The sequence below is a fragment of the Pelodiscus sinensis genome, chromosome 1, assembly GCF_052426305.1.
Source record: "Pelodiscus sinensis isolate ZL-2025 chromosome 1, ASM5242630v1, whole genome shotgun sequence".
In the NCBI taxonomy this organism is placed as follows: Eukaryota; Metazoa; Chordata; order Testudines; family Trionychidae; genus Pelodiscus; species Pelodiscus sinensis.
Window position 1 is genome coordinate 101,249,027 of NC_143052.1, and position 16,627 is coordinate 101,265,653.

Genomic DNA, 16,627 nt, shown 5'->3' on the forward strand with positions numbered 1-16,627 from the left:
CTCTCCCAACCCTTCTGCCTGAGGCCTTGCCCCTTCCAGAAACACAGATCCTGGACCCCCCAACTTTCCCAGCAGCCCACAGAGGCTGTCGGTTCCCCTTGTTGTATGCCACCAAGAGAATATAATCAAAGGCGCACTAACCAGTGAGAGTGTTGTGAAATGTTGCTTGATTTATCATTGTCAAGTATCTTTTCTGCCTGATTGATTTAGTGTGCTTCAAGATGCACCTAAAAACTGTACTTGAACCATTACACACATAATGGTGTAAACTAACATGTGTTTTTCAATAACATCCTTCTAGCTCCTCATTTTGTGAAAGAGTGGAAAGATATAAGAACAAAATGCAATGTAAATAAACAGTTTTTATAGAAATTATGCACAGTTTGTGTCATGTGTTTGGTCCCTGGCCATGCAATGTTGTCTAATAAATTTCTTGTATATGCCACCTCTCAGACCCAAGGGGTAACAAGCAGAAACTGTCTCTATGAAATAGCATCACATCTTTATTCTCAGTGGCAAAAACTGAAATGCAATATACATTATAAACACAAAAACAGCTGGCTTGGACTGTGTTGCAAGCCACTAACAGTTGAGGGATTTCAATGACATCATAACCCGTGAGAGCATGTTGCAGGCCAGCTGGTGTTATTTATAATATACACATAACTGAGGAAAAATAAAAAGGGAAAAGTTATGTATTATAAAACTAACAAAGTAAAACCTCCTGCCTCTTGGCATTTAACTTGTTACCAAGAATAATTATGAAGAATACTAGTGAAAGAAAAAATTGTATCTTATTTTTACTGTACAAAAATGAAATCCTGAGACAGCGACCCATACTAGGCCAATATTCTGCTATATTCTGACTACATTAGGTTCTAGGAAATGATGTAATTTATCCCATGAGGTTGTTAAAGGATCACAAAGCTATTTTGTCCTGTTTAGCATAAGTAAGTGCTCATCAAGCATCACATGTATATCGAATTGCTAACTGTTATTTCAGGATTATCACTACAAACTGGAGGCTTACATCATAATTTACTTCATAGGCATACCAAATTTCCAACCTTAACAATGCAAAGGTGTATAAGATGCAAAGAGATAGATAGATAGATAGATAGATAGATAGATAGATAGATAGATAGATAGATAGATAGATAGATAGATAGATAGATAGATAGATAGATAGATAGATAGATAGATAGATAGATAGATATCTGAAATACACTTTCTTGTTTTCCATGGTAGCATAACCCTTCTGTCAGCAATGCACATTCTTTTAAGGAGGAAAAAATATGCTTCTGTGCTCTAGTTTTAAAATGCAAAGGTATGATGTTATTTGTCACCATGCCTAAAAAAGTCCTTACTCGGTAACTTTGCCAGAAGAGGGAGAGAGAGAGAAGGCAAATGCTCCCCCAGCTGTTTCCTGTCTACAGTGTCTGTGTAATGTAGATAAATGTGAGGATTTTCTCTAAATCCCTCTTCTGTTTGCTAAATCTCACTGTCACTGCTAAAATCAGAGCAGATAGAGCCTGCGCAATGGAATAAAGTCCTCAATATTGAAATGTGACATTGCTCTCAACATCTCACATCTCTCTGGATTTCTTTTTTCTCATTATTTCTGCTAACTAATTCATTTCCAGACTTTGCACTTTTAAGAAGCAATGGAAAAAATCAACAGTCTTTCAACACAATTATTAAAGTGCTGCTTTTGTGATTTCTTGAAGGTAAATCTTTATTGCTATTTAAAATCATTTTGGAGTTTTATTTTATTGTGTATTATCTGCTTTTGGCTAAGAGAGTGTTTTGCACTTTTCAGTAACATTATTTCTGAACTGGAAATTATTTATAAATTGCTGAATATGCAGTTTTATGTGATCTGAAAAATGGCTGTATGTGATAGTTGCAATTACATACCGATAACAACTGTAAGAGTAAAACTATTGTAGGTACATATTTAAAATTCTGCTTCTGTTAGGAAAACTTTACAATATTTATGTTATGTCAGTGTTAAAGCTTCCAGCTACATTATTACCTGTAGTTACTTAATGTTTTCCAACATAGAAAAAAAACTTTGAGTTCTTTTCTGCAGGTGCAGAGGTTTACATTGATATTTGCATTATACATATGGTAAATGTTAAAGTACAATCAATTGTTCTGTGCACACAATATATAAAATGTTCATACTTTATGGAGTTAAAACTTACAGGTGATGGTATCATTGCAGCAGTAGGTTGCCACTATATGACATTTACTTACTTTTGTGCTTTCATATATTAAAACTAGAAATGAAGTTCTGTTTGCCTTTAACATTAGAAACCAGTTACAACTCTTGCTGACCTTGCATATTTGTATAGTTTAAAAAAATTGCACATAAGGAAATATTTCCCATCATCTTGTCCAACTTTCCCTTTGTAGGGAGAGCTTTTTCCAGGCAAGGTTTCATATTATAATACTATATTATAATGCTCTCATTTCTACTCAGGAGTGTCAATTCTCTTTAGATAAATATGACTGCAATAGATGCACTGACCTCTGTTTCTGTGAACTGGCCCCAATTCAAGTTCCCATTCTGAGGAAAATTATATGTTTCAAGAACCAAGCTGGGAATTGTCTTCCAATTAGCAAGCACACTTTTAAGAAGTTGACTCAATCTCCACAGCTGCAACTACCTGAGGGTCCAATTCATTGAAAAAGTGCTTGTCACAAGCAGAATTCATCCACTTTCCTTACTATAATTCACAAAAGCTTTCCTACACAAAATATGTGAATTGAAACAGTATCACTTTTTAGTGTCCATATATTCCAACATATCTGAAACATGAACAGACAATAAAAGTGATGCTATGAGTTAAGAAACCTAAAAACAATGGGCTAGATCTTTGGTCGGTATAAATTGGCATAGCTCTATTGAAGTCAATGCAATGACACTCATTTACATGAGCTGAAAATATGTCCCAAATGTATACTGTACTAACATGATAATTACTAGTGAATACTATGTTGTTACATTGTAATTACAGTTTCTTCACATACTCTCTGGTTTGATAATTCAATCCATCAGTTTCATAAGCAACCTGTTACTTAAAAAGATTCAAATAACCCTATATTCAATTTTACTTTATAATGCTAATTATGTTATTACTGGTATTTATACATGGTATTTATAATGACAGCAAATGTAATTAAATGGCCAATTGTCATCATGAATATAAAGATTATTTACATGCAATTTGTGCCAACGGGTTTAAAGTTTGTACAATATGGAGCACGAGGAAACATGGAAGGTGTAAAAGAAGTCTATAGTGTTCAGTGTATATCAGTTCATTCATGTGCCACTATTTCAGACTGTTGGAACAGAACTGCAGTAATAGCTCATCATGTTACTGAAGAAAGATCCATGGAAATTCCAGCTATGAAAATATGACCGATCATTTGATGTGACCAACAGAAATGTTTACCCAGGCTCAACCTGTACCTGCATTTGTGTCCAAATGTAATTAAATGCTTCAGTAAACCTCACCTACAAACTAGTGCATTTTTAAAAATACCTCACATTTCTATTCATATTGGACACACAATAAACATCTTAACCTGCTCTAAAAAACTGGCCCAAAACTGGCCAATTGTGTTACATTTTTATAAGAATTTTCTTATATTGCCCTCAGATGTAAATGGGGACTTTAATCTTATCACAAACATATCAAATCAACTAATACTATGACAAAATAAATGTAATTAAAATGACAAAATAAATCCAGTTCCTGAATAAGTTTGGAAGGAACCATACTTAACTTCAAAAAAGATAATAATCAATTGAGCACTATGAACATGTAAATCCATTACTTCTTTCAACATTTTAACTTGTCTGAAAGTTCTTGCTTGTTTTATACTTTGGGATAAAGTGCAGAAATTCTCTGTGGTTAGACTATGCAGCTCTTGGCCTGCACTAAAGGAAAAACACCAGAGAATCTGTCTTGTCCTAGCTACATGCTGATATTTATCTTACCCTGTAACCCAGCTGAAAACTCTTGAAAAACATAAAATTGTTAAATGCCTAGGATTTATGTTTATTGCTGTCCCAAATGTTATTCAAGAACAAACTGTTAAATACATAATGTTCTTATACATACAAGGCCTTTCAGTCTACTGAGGTTATGTATTTAACAGCTTTCTAATTTATCTTCTCTGAAGTAAGAGCTATCTTAAATTGCAGGTGCATTTGAAATTCAAGAGTTTGGAAGGGGAAAGAAGAAACCGGTGTAGTTAAAATATGGAATCCTTACAAGAAATAATGTTATCAGTCATTTGTAATCTGATCATCTTGCATCAACCATTGAAGTCATGTTAATACAATAATATCTGTTGGTTTTTCCATGGTAAAATTGGCTAAAGATTCTTGTAACTGGGAATATAATTATTCCCATTCTTTGTATGACATACAAGGTGATTTGGATTGGTTATTTTAACAGCAGAAATGCAATGAAGAAAAAAGGGAAATTTCCAAATTACATATTTTCTTCTTTGGAACTCTGCAACATTATAAGCATGGGGCATAAGTCTGTAGACCTTGGCTCTTCATTTGTCTTTTTCAGTTCCCTTACTACCAGACATAAATGGTTTTCCTACTATTTAGCAATGGTATTTTCTAAAATGACTATGCCATTTCTGCAGCCTAGGGTTTGTGTAGCAGTACCCATGTTGGGTTAGATCTTTGGCTGGTGTAACTCAATGCAGAAATGGAGACAAATGAGGCTCTGTCAATTTGTATTAGATGAGAATTTGGACCTTTAGTGTTTTTCTAGGAAAGAAAAAATTGGTCTGTTCCATACATACAAGAGAGAGAAAGCAACTATAACCTCTTGTGTATATGGTCAAGTTCAGGCCTGAGCTAAATGGATATAACTCTAACTTCAATGGAAGATAGACCCTGCTAGCTCAGAAGTGAAATTAGCCCATGAACTATGACTAATTTTCTTCTTAATCTATTGAAAAATTCCTGTTTTCTGCTTTATCTTTCCCAACCTAGTAGATTTGGCCTCCCTGAGTTCCACTGCCTTCCTTTTATCTCTTCTCTATGTAGCTGCAACAAGTCAAAGTCCATTCTTGGAAAGTTCTTTAACAATATGAACCATGAATGTTCACCAAGAAGAAAAAAACAGGTTATAAAATTCACTCAATGAAAAATACAAAGACTTGCAGTGTTATCATGAGAGCTTTCTTAATCTGTGGTTATTCTTATTTAACAAATTACACGGAGTACGCAATCCCAATTCACTGGGGTATAGTATTTCATTTTCTTTAGGACTGTACTGGGAAACTCTGACGCAGTACTTTTGCTTCTTTGGCAGGTGAAGATGCACACTGTGTCCTACATTCATCTCTTCTACCTTGGCCTATGTTTGCTTACCTTAACCAATTCTGCCACGGCTGGCCCAGAGACACTTTGTGGTGCTGAGCTAGTTGATGCTCTTCAGTTCGTATGTGGAGACAGAGGCTTTTATTTCAGTAAGTGAACCCCTTCTCTTGTTCAGCTTCTAAACTTTTCCACGTAATCCTTTGGGTTTTGCAGCCACTACAAGCATGCACAAGAATAATCAAACCAGACTGTGAAGTATGGCTACTGTCCTAAATCTCTGAGTTCTCCAAATCTGAAGTGAACACAAAGCTTCAATAAAGCATAGAGCACAGTCTGCGTTCAGCCTCTCTGAGGTTTTAATGGGTTTTCTTTTTCCAACTGTGTTATTCCTTTTAACTACTTCCCAGCTACTTCTATTTTACCTGCTGCTTGCTGTCATCTGTTGGCCTTCCATTGAAATCAATGGAATGACAGGGCATACTAGATGCAGCAGTACAAGGATGCACCAATTTATATAGTATTGGTTGTTCTTTGTACTAATATATCAGGCAATAGATAACCAGTTAAGTACATACCATATCATGTTAAAAACACACTATGCTCCAACATCTGGTTTGAGAGAAAAAATCTGGAAGGCTGCAGGCAGGAGGTTACAACATTCAAATAGCCATACACTACATCAATTTAGTTCAGGCGAAGACAAATTAATTTGCATTGGGATAATAAAACAATAATCACAAATACAGCCAAGAGTTCAAATAAATGGACTATAAGGCTGAATACGAATTACTGTATGAGTTCCTGTTCTGAATAAAATCCCCAAGATTGGACTTGATAGACCACTGCAATATTTAACTGACTTCACTTCTTTGGTATGAAACCAGAGTAATGCAGTAGTGATTCAAAACCATTATACCTTCCTAAACAATTATAAGTGATCTGCAGTTCCAACACAGCAAAGTTATAAAATCGAGAGAATTTCGGTGTAACTTCTCACTTGAAAGGTGGCTTATTTTAAGATTCCAATGTAGAGATATCAAGTATATTCTGGCTGTACCTCTGGTACACTTCAAAATATCACAGTTTACACATTTATGCTTGTCCAGTGCCTGTCAGTCTGGTAAATACTCAGATAGGGGCTTTTGCCAGGTTTATACAGGCAGGTCAGTTTAAGGTACGCAATTCCAGCTATGCAAAATGCGAAGTTGGAGTCAGCTTACCTTAAGCCAAGCCTTGGCGGCGTCCACACAGTGGGAGGCCTATGGGAGCAAACACTCCCATCAGCTTCCCTTACTCCTTGCAGAAGGAGAAGTACTGGATGCCAATGGAGGCTGCCTTCTGTGTTCGATTTATGGGTCAATACTAGACCCACTAAATCGAATGTTAAAAGATCAACCTCCGGAGCACTGATCTTGTGCTAAATTTAGACATGCCCTTTGAGTCCACTGAAAGACATGTGTCCTTTAATGAAATTTTCAGGGATTTGCTAAAGAAAAACATTGCAGCATCTGGTGAGGTCAATGTAGTCAGTGTGAGACACTCTGTGCCTCTGCTAGCCTTCATTTTGGGAAAACCTCAGATTCAGATAAAGTGCCTCAATTCTGGACAGTTACCAGAAGTTCATCCAAATTTCTGGAAGCTTTGTTCATCCTTTCAAGCTATTCAAACCTGTCCTTTTCTTCTCAGCTATCCCCAACCTCACATCAATCATGAAGTTCCTTCCTCCCTTTCTTCCCCATTCATCCCAGCACGATCAGTTTCCTTACATGGTTATCTCTTTTATTATGGTCTTGAACACCAAATCTCCTTCTCCCTCATCTCCTGTAGGCTTTCCATAGCTTTGGTGATATCACACCAAGTACATTAGGTCTCTACTTACATAAAACCACAGACCTGAAAATTCATATGTTCTAGAGCTGCACAACTCATAAGAACAACTCCCAAATGTATTCTACACCTATGCCTGAAGGAAATAACTAAGGGTTAGAAAGATGGAAGATTATTATCAACCTAGACTTCAAAGCTTTGGGTCAATGTCTGGATTGATCTTTGAGCCACTTGTTATTTTTTCCTAATAATTAATCCATTCCTATTGTAACCTAGAAAGACTGTTAAAACCTCTCTCCCACTTTCAAAGTTTTCCATAAAAGGTTAATGAATGTACTGTACATCTCCTGAATGTACATCTTGTACCAATAGTAATGACAGACGTACAAAACCCTTTACCTATTGAAAACATAGGTTAAAATATATTTTAATGGTCTGATGGATGTTCATACATGAAATATATGTATGAAGTATAACCTATTCGTGATTCTTGCTATTATAGGCCCAGAAATAAAAATAACTTCCTCAACTTACAACTTAGATTCCTACAGTAAGAAAAATATAAATTAAAATAAAAATCAAGAACCCTGCAGGTAAAAAAATACTCTTATGGTTAAAGCATAAAGAATTATGATTATGTTATTGTATCAAAAGATTTGAATACCCTTACAGCAGATATACTGCCTTCCAAAAATCAAGTGGTAAAATAATCTTTAGACATTTGAATAATAACCTTAACTCTGACCCTTTATTCCCTTTTAATTTCATACAGTTATTCTGCATTATATCTAATTGCTATGGCATGGCAAAGGAAGTCAGATGTTTAACTATAATGTATAGTGTAATAGTATACCACAGTAGAAGGTGTACTGTACAAAGATATATTGAATGTATTAAATGTGACATTTTTCTTTGCACAATGTCTGAATATTTTGATAATTATAAAATATCAATATTCTGTAACTAGAAATTGTGTGTTCAATAGATGTTGAGGGGGTGTTGTTCCTGTATTTGTTGCATTAATGAAAATAATCAATAGTACCGGACACATGGCAGATCCCTGAAAGATCTCAATACGAACACTCTCCCAGTTTGAAAGTGAATAATTGATAACTATACTTTTTGAGGAGCTCCAATGTTTGAATTGTATGTGTAGTTAAACCTATATATACACCTTTGCTTATTTGTATACTTTTAATTAAAACATTCTTGATATTCATTGTTCTGAGGTTTGCTACTTATTCTAAAAACTTTCACTTTTACTTAATGAATACTTTGTTTGGGATTCTGTCCCTAAGGGATATTAAGAACATACAGTAATTTGGGCTCCTTGGAGATTTAAGATATCTTTAAGAACTCCTTAAAATATTCACACTAATTTGTTAAATCTCTAGGGGTTATCAGGTCCCGATTCTCCTTTTATTCCAAGTTACCATGCCTTTAGAGCTGGTTGGAATGTTATTTTGCCCCATGAGAAAATAAAATCAAACATCTTGGTTCCCTGTTTTTGATTTTTCAACAAAAAGTCAAAATTTTCCACAGGAAGCAGACACTGCTAATGGACATTTTCCTTTGAAAAACAGTGTAGATAATTTTTTTTCTCCAACCACCCCAGCACTACTGTCCGCACAGTCAAGTAAGTAAGGTGTCTCTTTTCAGATACCATCCTCAACACTTACCTGCCTTTTTCATTCAGCAAACCTCTGGGGACTGGTTCCAGGGGACTACTGGTGCCCCAGAGGACTACACCCATGATCCAAAGCCAACCGAAGTCAATAGAAGCACTTGCATTGATTTCAGTGGTATTTGGATCAGGACCCAAAGGAGGACCTCAGAAGGTGTAAGGAAGGGGTAGCCTGAGGGGAAAGTTCAGAAGTTAGCCTCACTTTTGCTGGGAATCATCATAGGTCTGTACAAATGGAAAACCCCATGAGTCTCAAAGCCTATCATGTACCATTTTGGGAAATGTTATCTTTCATTTCACCTAGTCTTACTTGAGATAATGTTACATGTTTATGGCTATGCATGTAATAAAAAGAGCTAGATGCTTTTTAGTGCTGTACTAAGCTCACCACAGCCAACATTCCATCTGAAAACTTAGTAACATTTCAAATTGACTTTCATCATCTAAATTCTGACGTTGTCCACTGGTGATCCCAGAAAACACACACTGGAGTCAGTGAGAAGACTCATGGTGATTTTAACTTTTGTTGGATTTTGCTCCAGATCTCAGAAAGGAAATCAAATACATTAAGTTTTATTTTATTTTTTCTGCTGCTTGGTTTCTTTTCCAAAACCCCACCATACTGGGAAGACTTCTCGAATTCTGGTGAACACTTCTACGTTTAGGCAATCATAATTCAATAACATATTGTCCAATTCATTTCAAATTTGATAGAAAAATCATATCTTAGTCCTAGATGTAATCCATTAATTTTGAGCCCAGTAGATGGCTGTTGTGGGTTTTGCTGTTTTGTTGACTAAGAGGTGGGTGGTCAGGCCCAAAATCAGGCTTATGTAATTGAAACTCAGTTGCAACTGGTGGGATTCAATAATACTAGGAGCACTGATAGACTTGCTGGGTCACTGTGCTTGGTCGGTGGTGGGGGAGGGGGTCCTAGCTCCGATCTCCCAGAAGGATTGGGGCCTTGGGTAGAAAGGGCCGAGCTGGGGCAACCAGTTCTCAGTGCCACTGGGACAATGCTCAATGCTGTCCCCTCCCCCCCCAATGATGTCCAGAGCACATCACCTAGGGCTCTGCAGCACGCTGTGTGGGGCTCTAGTGAGGAGTTAAAGGGCCCAGGATCTGACCACTGCTGCTGCCGTAGTAGCAGCAATAGCATCCAGGAGCCCTGGGCTCCTTTGAATAGCCAGGCCCCGGGGCACTTGCCCCTTTTGCCTCCCCCCCCCCCCCCCCCATCCATTGGTGGGCCTGAATAATACAGAGTACTTTTACTATATATATGAAATTATATATTATACTAGATATAGACAGTAATATGTATGTGGTGTGTATATACATCCACATGCACACACTGGGTTAAATCTTCAGCCTACTGAACTCAATACACATTTTACGACATAGTTTTACAACATGGCGAGGCTGGTGTACTGCCTGCTGTTAAGGTCACTAGACACTTCCCATTATGAGGCCCTGTTTTCAGTTGTTTATAATTTTGCCAAACTTTGTGGGTTGAAATTTTCCATGACTAGTATCTCCATTAGGCTGAAGGCTTTTTAAAAAAACAACAGTGTACTCATTTCCAAGAAGGAAAAATACATTCTTTTATACATGTTAATAATTTCTGGTATCCTTGTCTTTGATAAACTCTAGCACCCCTTACTTTGTAACAAGACTCTGAAATGTAGATTTTGCCCTGGGGGAAATTAGAAACCAATAGGTGGAGGTAAACTGAGATAGGATGAAGAGCTGCATGGGAGACTGGCCTGACTGGGCAAGGAGATTGTGACTGGGATGAGAGTTAGTGTAGCAGAAGAGTGAGGTAGGAGGAAAGTACAAAAATCTAACAATAAGTCAAGACTTGTGAGGTGAACTGGGAATGGCTGGGCAGAGAGACTGAGACAAGGCACTCGAAGGTGGCAGGGGGAAGACATTGAGCTTGGACAAGGAATCCGGGGAGAGAGACTAGTGGTCATATGTTGGAAGAGAGAAACAGACTGGACAGAAACTGGGGGAACTGAGAGAGGGATACTGAAGAGGCAAGGCTTGTGTATGCTAGGCAAGGTGACTGGGACCAGGTGAGAAGCCTGAGGAGTGGAGACCAGGACTGGCTAGGTGAGGAAAGTGGGACTGAGATGAGGAGACAGGGTGGGGGAGTGACAGGACTCGGATATGGACAAGGCAGGAGCATTCAACTTGGGAAGAAAATAGACAGAATAGTCAGTATCCATTGGAGCACAGCTGCAACTTACTAATGTCAATGGCAGCTCTCCTTTGAATATATAATTCTAATCATGCTAAATGTTCTAGATGACTCAAATTGAGCACCCAAGATCAATTGATATTTTTACCTCAATTTCACTATGCTTCACTTCCTTATCTGTAAAATAGGACTAATACCACCCCACAACATTAGCAGGGTTTTGTGAAGAAAAATTGTTTGTGGCTTAGTGCCATAGAAAAGCCTATGAAGAAATTAGTAACACTTTCTTCAGACCAAGGTTTGAATAGTGTGCAGTAAATAAGGCCAAGGGCCTCCCATGGAACAATGAGGAGGAAACAAAATAATGAACAGAGACTCACTAAGGGCTTGTCTACGGGTACATCTAGACTACCGCATTTTGTCGACGGAAGTTTTGTCGACAGATACTGTCGACAAAACTTCCGTCGACAAAGAGGGTCCAGAAACATTGAGTTCTGTCGACAAAGCAAGCTGCTTTGTCGACAGAACTCCGTAGTCTGGACGCAATGTTACAAGCAATAACACCTTCTGTCAACAGAGTTCTGTCAACAGAAGGTGTTATGCCTCGTAAAATGAGGTATACCAGCGTCGACAAAACTGCTGAGTTCTGTCGATGTTATGTCGACAGAACTCAGCGGTAGTGTAGACGCTGGTATAGTTTTGTCGACAAAAATCCACTTTTGTCGACAAAACTAGGTAGTCTAGACACACCCTACACTACGGAGATCGACCCTCTGGAGGTCAGTCTTCTAGCATTTTAATCAGTGGGTCTAGAGTGGACAGCTCAAAAACACGATTTAAGATATGTTGACACCAGCTACATAATTAATGTAGCTGGAGTTGCTTATCTTAAGTTTACTTTCCCCTTTAGTGTAAACCAGGCCTAAGTGAGCACCATCCATCCTATTCACCAAAAGAAGAGGGAGTGCTGTGGAAAAAACAGTATGGATATGTCTACACTACAGCACTAATTCGAACAAAGCTAATTCGAACTAGTGCATCTAGACCTAAAAACTAGTTCAAATTAGCATTTTGCTAATTTGAACTTGCATGTCCACATTGAGTGGACCCTGAACCGAGGTTAAGGATGGCCGGAAGCAGTGCCGGCAGGGCATCAGAGTAGGACTTAGAGCGTGGAGCTGCTGTCTCAGGCTAGCCGAGGGCTGAGCTTAAAGGGTCCCGACCCCCACCCCAGACAGACAGTTCTCAGGGGTTCCCCGCTTGCAAAGCAGTCTTGGCTTGGAGTGCCCTGAGTGCCCACACTTGGCACATCACAGCACTCTGCCATCATCCCGGCTGCACTTGCCGCAGGCTGCCACCCAGGGGTGGTCAACCGGGGGCTGCAAGAGAGTTTCCACCCTGAGGAGCCTGCAGAGCCACCCCAGTCCTCCTCATCTGGGGCTCGTACCCCATTCCTCCCTCACCTCCTTCCACTTACCCTTCCCTAGCCCCCCTTCCTGATGTACAAAATAAAGGACACGTGTGGTCAAAAATAGAAACTCTCTTTATTGAACAAAACTCGGGGAGACTGGGAAAAGGAGGTGGGAGAGGGGAAGAGAGAAGGTGGGAGAGGGGAGGGCAACTAAAATGATCAGGGGTTTGGAACAGGTCGCATATGAAGAGAGGCTAAAGAGACTGGGACTTTTCAGTTTAGAAAAGAGGAGACTGAGGGGGGATATGATAAAGGTCTATAAAAGCATGAGTGGTATGGAAAGAGTGCATAAAGAAAAGTTCTTCATTAGTTTACATAATAGAAGGACTAGAGGACACCAAATGAAATGAATGGGTAGCAGGCTTCAAACTAGTAACAGAAAGTTCTTCTTCACAAAGCAAATAGTCAACCTGTGGAACTCCTTGCTGCAGGAGGATGTGAAGGCTAGAACTAGAACAGAGTTTATCTAACTTCTCTTTAAAGTCATAGAGGTTGGGTCCGTGGAGTGGTATTAGCCAGGGGGCAGAAATGGTGTCCCTGGCCTCTGTTTGTGGAAGGCTGGAGATGGATGGCACGAGACAAATGGCTTGGTCATTGTCTTCGGTCCATCCCCTCCAGGATACCTAGTGTTGGCCGCTGTCGGCAGACAGGCTACTGGGCTAGATGGACCTTTGGTCTGACCCAGTACGGCCATTCTAAGCTCAGGGCTCAGGGTCGGGGGTCTCACTGGAGCACCTTGATTTTCATGCAAACCTGCTCCTGGGTGGCCAGGCTGGCAGCTATCCTGCCCTAGACGGCCACTTTCCTGTGCCTAGTGCAGAGGTTGTGGATGAGGTCCACGATGTCTGCACTAGACCAGGCGGGCACCCGCCTCTTGCGGACCTGGGCAGGCTCCCAGGAGCCACCAGCCTGGTCCTGGGAAGACGGAGGGCTGGGTGGCAGCGGGTGGCTGGCTCGAGCCATGCCAGGTGCAGGGTCTGCTGGCTGGGTGCTGGCAGGCTTGCACCTGGCACGGGCACCGTAGCCAGACAGTGCCCCTTTAAGGGCTCCGGGGCCGGGAGGGGGGCAGAAGAGTTTCCCTGGTGGTGCCCAGAGTGGCCACCAGGGAAAGCTGGGGAGGGCTAGCCTCCCACTAGCTCGAATTAAGTGGCTACAAAGCCCTTAATTCGAACTAGTTAATTCGAACTAGGCATTAGTCCTCGTGGAATGAGGTTTACCTAGTTCGAATTAAGCGCTCCGTTAGTTCGAATTAAGTTCAAACTAGCAGTTTGCATGTGTAGCGCCTATCAAAGTTAATTCGAACTAACGTCTGTTAGTTCGAATTAACTTTGTAGTGTAGACATACCCTATGTGATTAAAAACCCTCATATAGTGCATATGCAAAGGGCATAAGTAACTTAATTCTGGAACTTTTGAGTGTTTGTCTTTGCAACCTTCATAATGTTCTTTTACTATAGAAGGGGGAGGTCGTCTGTGTAGTGAAATTTGCATTTAATAGATCAGCCAAGTATTCAGTTATAATATATATATATATATATATATATATATATATATATATATATATATATATACTTACCCTATTTTCATTAGCATGCTTAAGTATTAAATGCCATGGAATTTTAAGTGAATGCCATTCTTATAATAGGTTTTGTATTGATTGTTTGGGAGGCTAAGGTCTTCTGCTTGTTGACACAACAAATACAGCCTGGGCAGCATCAAAGAAAGCTTCTCCTTTCTCCACACTGGTGTGCCAATGTGCCTCGATCCTTACCCAGAGGAGCCATCCCTATGGGTGAGAGGGGAGTTCGTTAATACACTGCTTTTATCATTGAAGTTCTCTCCTGAGAATGCCATCAGGAATTCTAAAAAGCATTGAGTATAATGGCTGTTTTACTATGTGAGCACTTGTCTATTAACTACTAGACTTAATCCTTCAATTCAAATACATTGCTTGCTGTTGCTACCTTGTTAGAAATAGTTATTAATAAGGGTTGAACCTGGTTAATTTTTCCATGGGAGAGTGACAAGGAAAACAGGCAGCTGCTACAGTAGATGCATATTTAGTAACCGCTACTCTTCCCTAGGAGTCAGTATTGAGTCAATGACAAAGTATCCTACTAGGTTTCAGAGGGGTAGCCGTGTTAGTCTGAATCTGCAAGAATGAGAAGTCCTGTGGCACCTTATAGACTAACAGATTTATTGGAGCATAAGCTTTCATGGGCAAAGACCCACTTCGTCAGATGCATGTCCTATTAGGATGTGTTTTGGGGGAGATTAAAAGAAGTCATAGCCACTGAAAAAAAAATCTTGCTTTCTGCCCCAGTGATCTTGAGATTAATGATTCTGCTTCAAATCATTGTTCTCCCTGAACCACCCTGACTTTCATTTAAGATATTACCATAAGTAAGCAGGAAGCTAAAGGAGAATTACTGCTACAGTGAGGTGGAATTCTGCAGTTTTGGTTTGCCATCAATGTGGACTTTTACTCTTCTTTCCCTAATCCTAAACTTAGATATCTATGACTCACTCATAGTTTTAGGTTAGATGGAACACCATCAAGATTCACCTGCTATGGCTTGAAACCAAACCAGTTAAGTGACTGCCTAAGGAAGCTCAGGAAGTCTGTAATGGAACCAGGTACAGAAACAGATCTCATCCTGACACAGCCCTGGGTGTGAACCACAAGATCATCCTTCTTTGCCATAGCTTTCCAGGCAATGTAGACCTTGTAGTCTCACATCCTATCATTGCTCAGGAAAATAGTGTTATAGAAAGATTACCCTTCCATCATTCACATTTCACTAGAGATTTCAAAGGTAAAGAACAGAAGTAGAACATGCTCCAGAGAGCTGCACCTCACATCAGAGAGGGAGAATGTTGCTAGGACTGTTTTACTCTTCTTGTAAGGGTTTTCTAAAAGGAGATTATTTCTTCTTTTCTTTATAAAATTCAAAGAGAATAACAATACAGTTTACACTAGCTCCCATGTCTTTGTTATGTATAAATTGCACTAGCTTGGAAGAGGAGAGCGTGTGCATTTTGCTCTAGGAAACAAGCCACATTATTTTCAATACAGTTCCTTCTTCCTTGAGAAATATGCATTGCCACTTTCCCAGACATGGATGGTTAACTTAGGTAACGGTACATATAAGTGTTAAAAAAAATAAATGGCCTTTCAGATGCTTAGATGGTTTAATTATTCATTCTGATTTCTCAGGCCCAATTTAGAGGTCATATGTAACTAGAGCCATGTATAGAAATGACAATGAAGTTAGAAACCTAGCATCATAAAGCTGTTCCAACATTCTTCAAAGAATGAAGAACCATCTAACCCTTGCTTCCTTATACACAGAAGAAATAATTTCTGAACAGGAATGTATTTAGTGTTGTTGTAGCTGTGACAGTCTCAGGATATTATAGAGACAAGGTGTTTGAGGTAGTATTTTTGGATCCAACTTTTGTTGTGAGAAAGACAAGCTTTTGAGCTACACCAGGGCTACTCAACATGCATCCTGTGGGCCGCATGCAGCCTGTGGCCCGTTTGTGTCCTATGAGATGGTTTGGGTTTACGCGGGGCTCAACACATGGCCCACAAGTGGGATCTTTTGAACATGGCCTCCACTGAGGCGTCCCTCAGGCAGGGTGAGCACTGAAAGATGGAAGCAGATGGGCTGGTTCAAACAGACGGGTACAGCGTGTCGGCGTTTCTAGCTCCCAGAGAGGAGGTGCCATGAGCACCAGGGCATTGTGGGAAGTGCTTTGTATTCATACCCCTCAGTGTGAAAGAAGCTATTTGCATATGTTTGCATGTCTATGCAACCACACTTAAGTTGCAGCCCTCGACATGTGCTGTATCATTGTGGCTCCTGGGGATTCCACAGTTGAGTAGCCCTGAGCTACACTTATGTGAAGAAGAGCTCAAAAGTGTGACTCTCTCACCAAAGGAATTTGATCAAACAAAAGATGGTACCTCACTCACCTTGTCTCTCTAATAACGGGAATGGTCAGATTCTGCTGACAAGGGTGGAGGACAAAGAGGACAGCTGCTCCAGGGCCTGGTGGTTCTAAAGGGCCCAAGACTCCCAG

At 39.7% G+C, this 16,627-nt stretch overlaps 1 protein-coding gene across 2 annotated transcripts in view; it reads left to right on the top strand.

Annotated features, from left to right (window-relative positions):
- The first annotated feature begins 1,419 nt into the window (after window positions 1-1,419).
- Window positions 1,420-16,627, top strand: part of IGF1 (insulin like growth factor 1) — an 86,349-nt gene continuing 71,141 nt past the window's right edge. Inside the window, exons 1-2 of one of the 2 annotated variants that reach the window (XM_075906390.2) lie at window positions 1,420-1,727; window positions 5,352-5,508. In XM_075906390.2, the coding sequence (XP_075762505.1) occupies window positions 1,665-1,727; window positions 5,352-5,508 (220 nt within the window). In that variant the 5' untranslated portion in view covers window positions 1,420-1,664. 2 annotated transcript variants of the gene reach the window in all.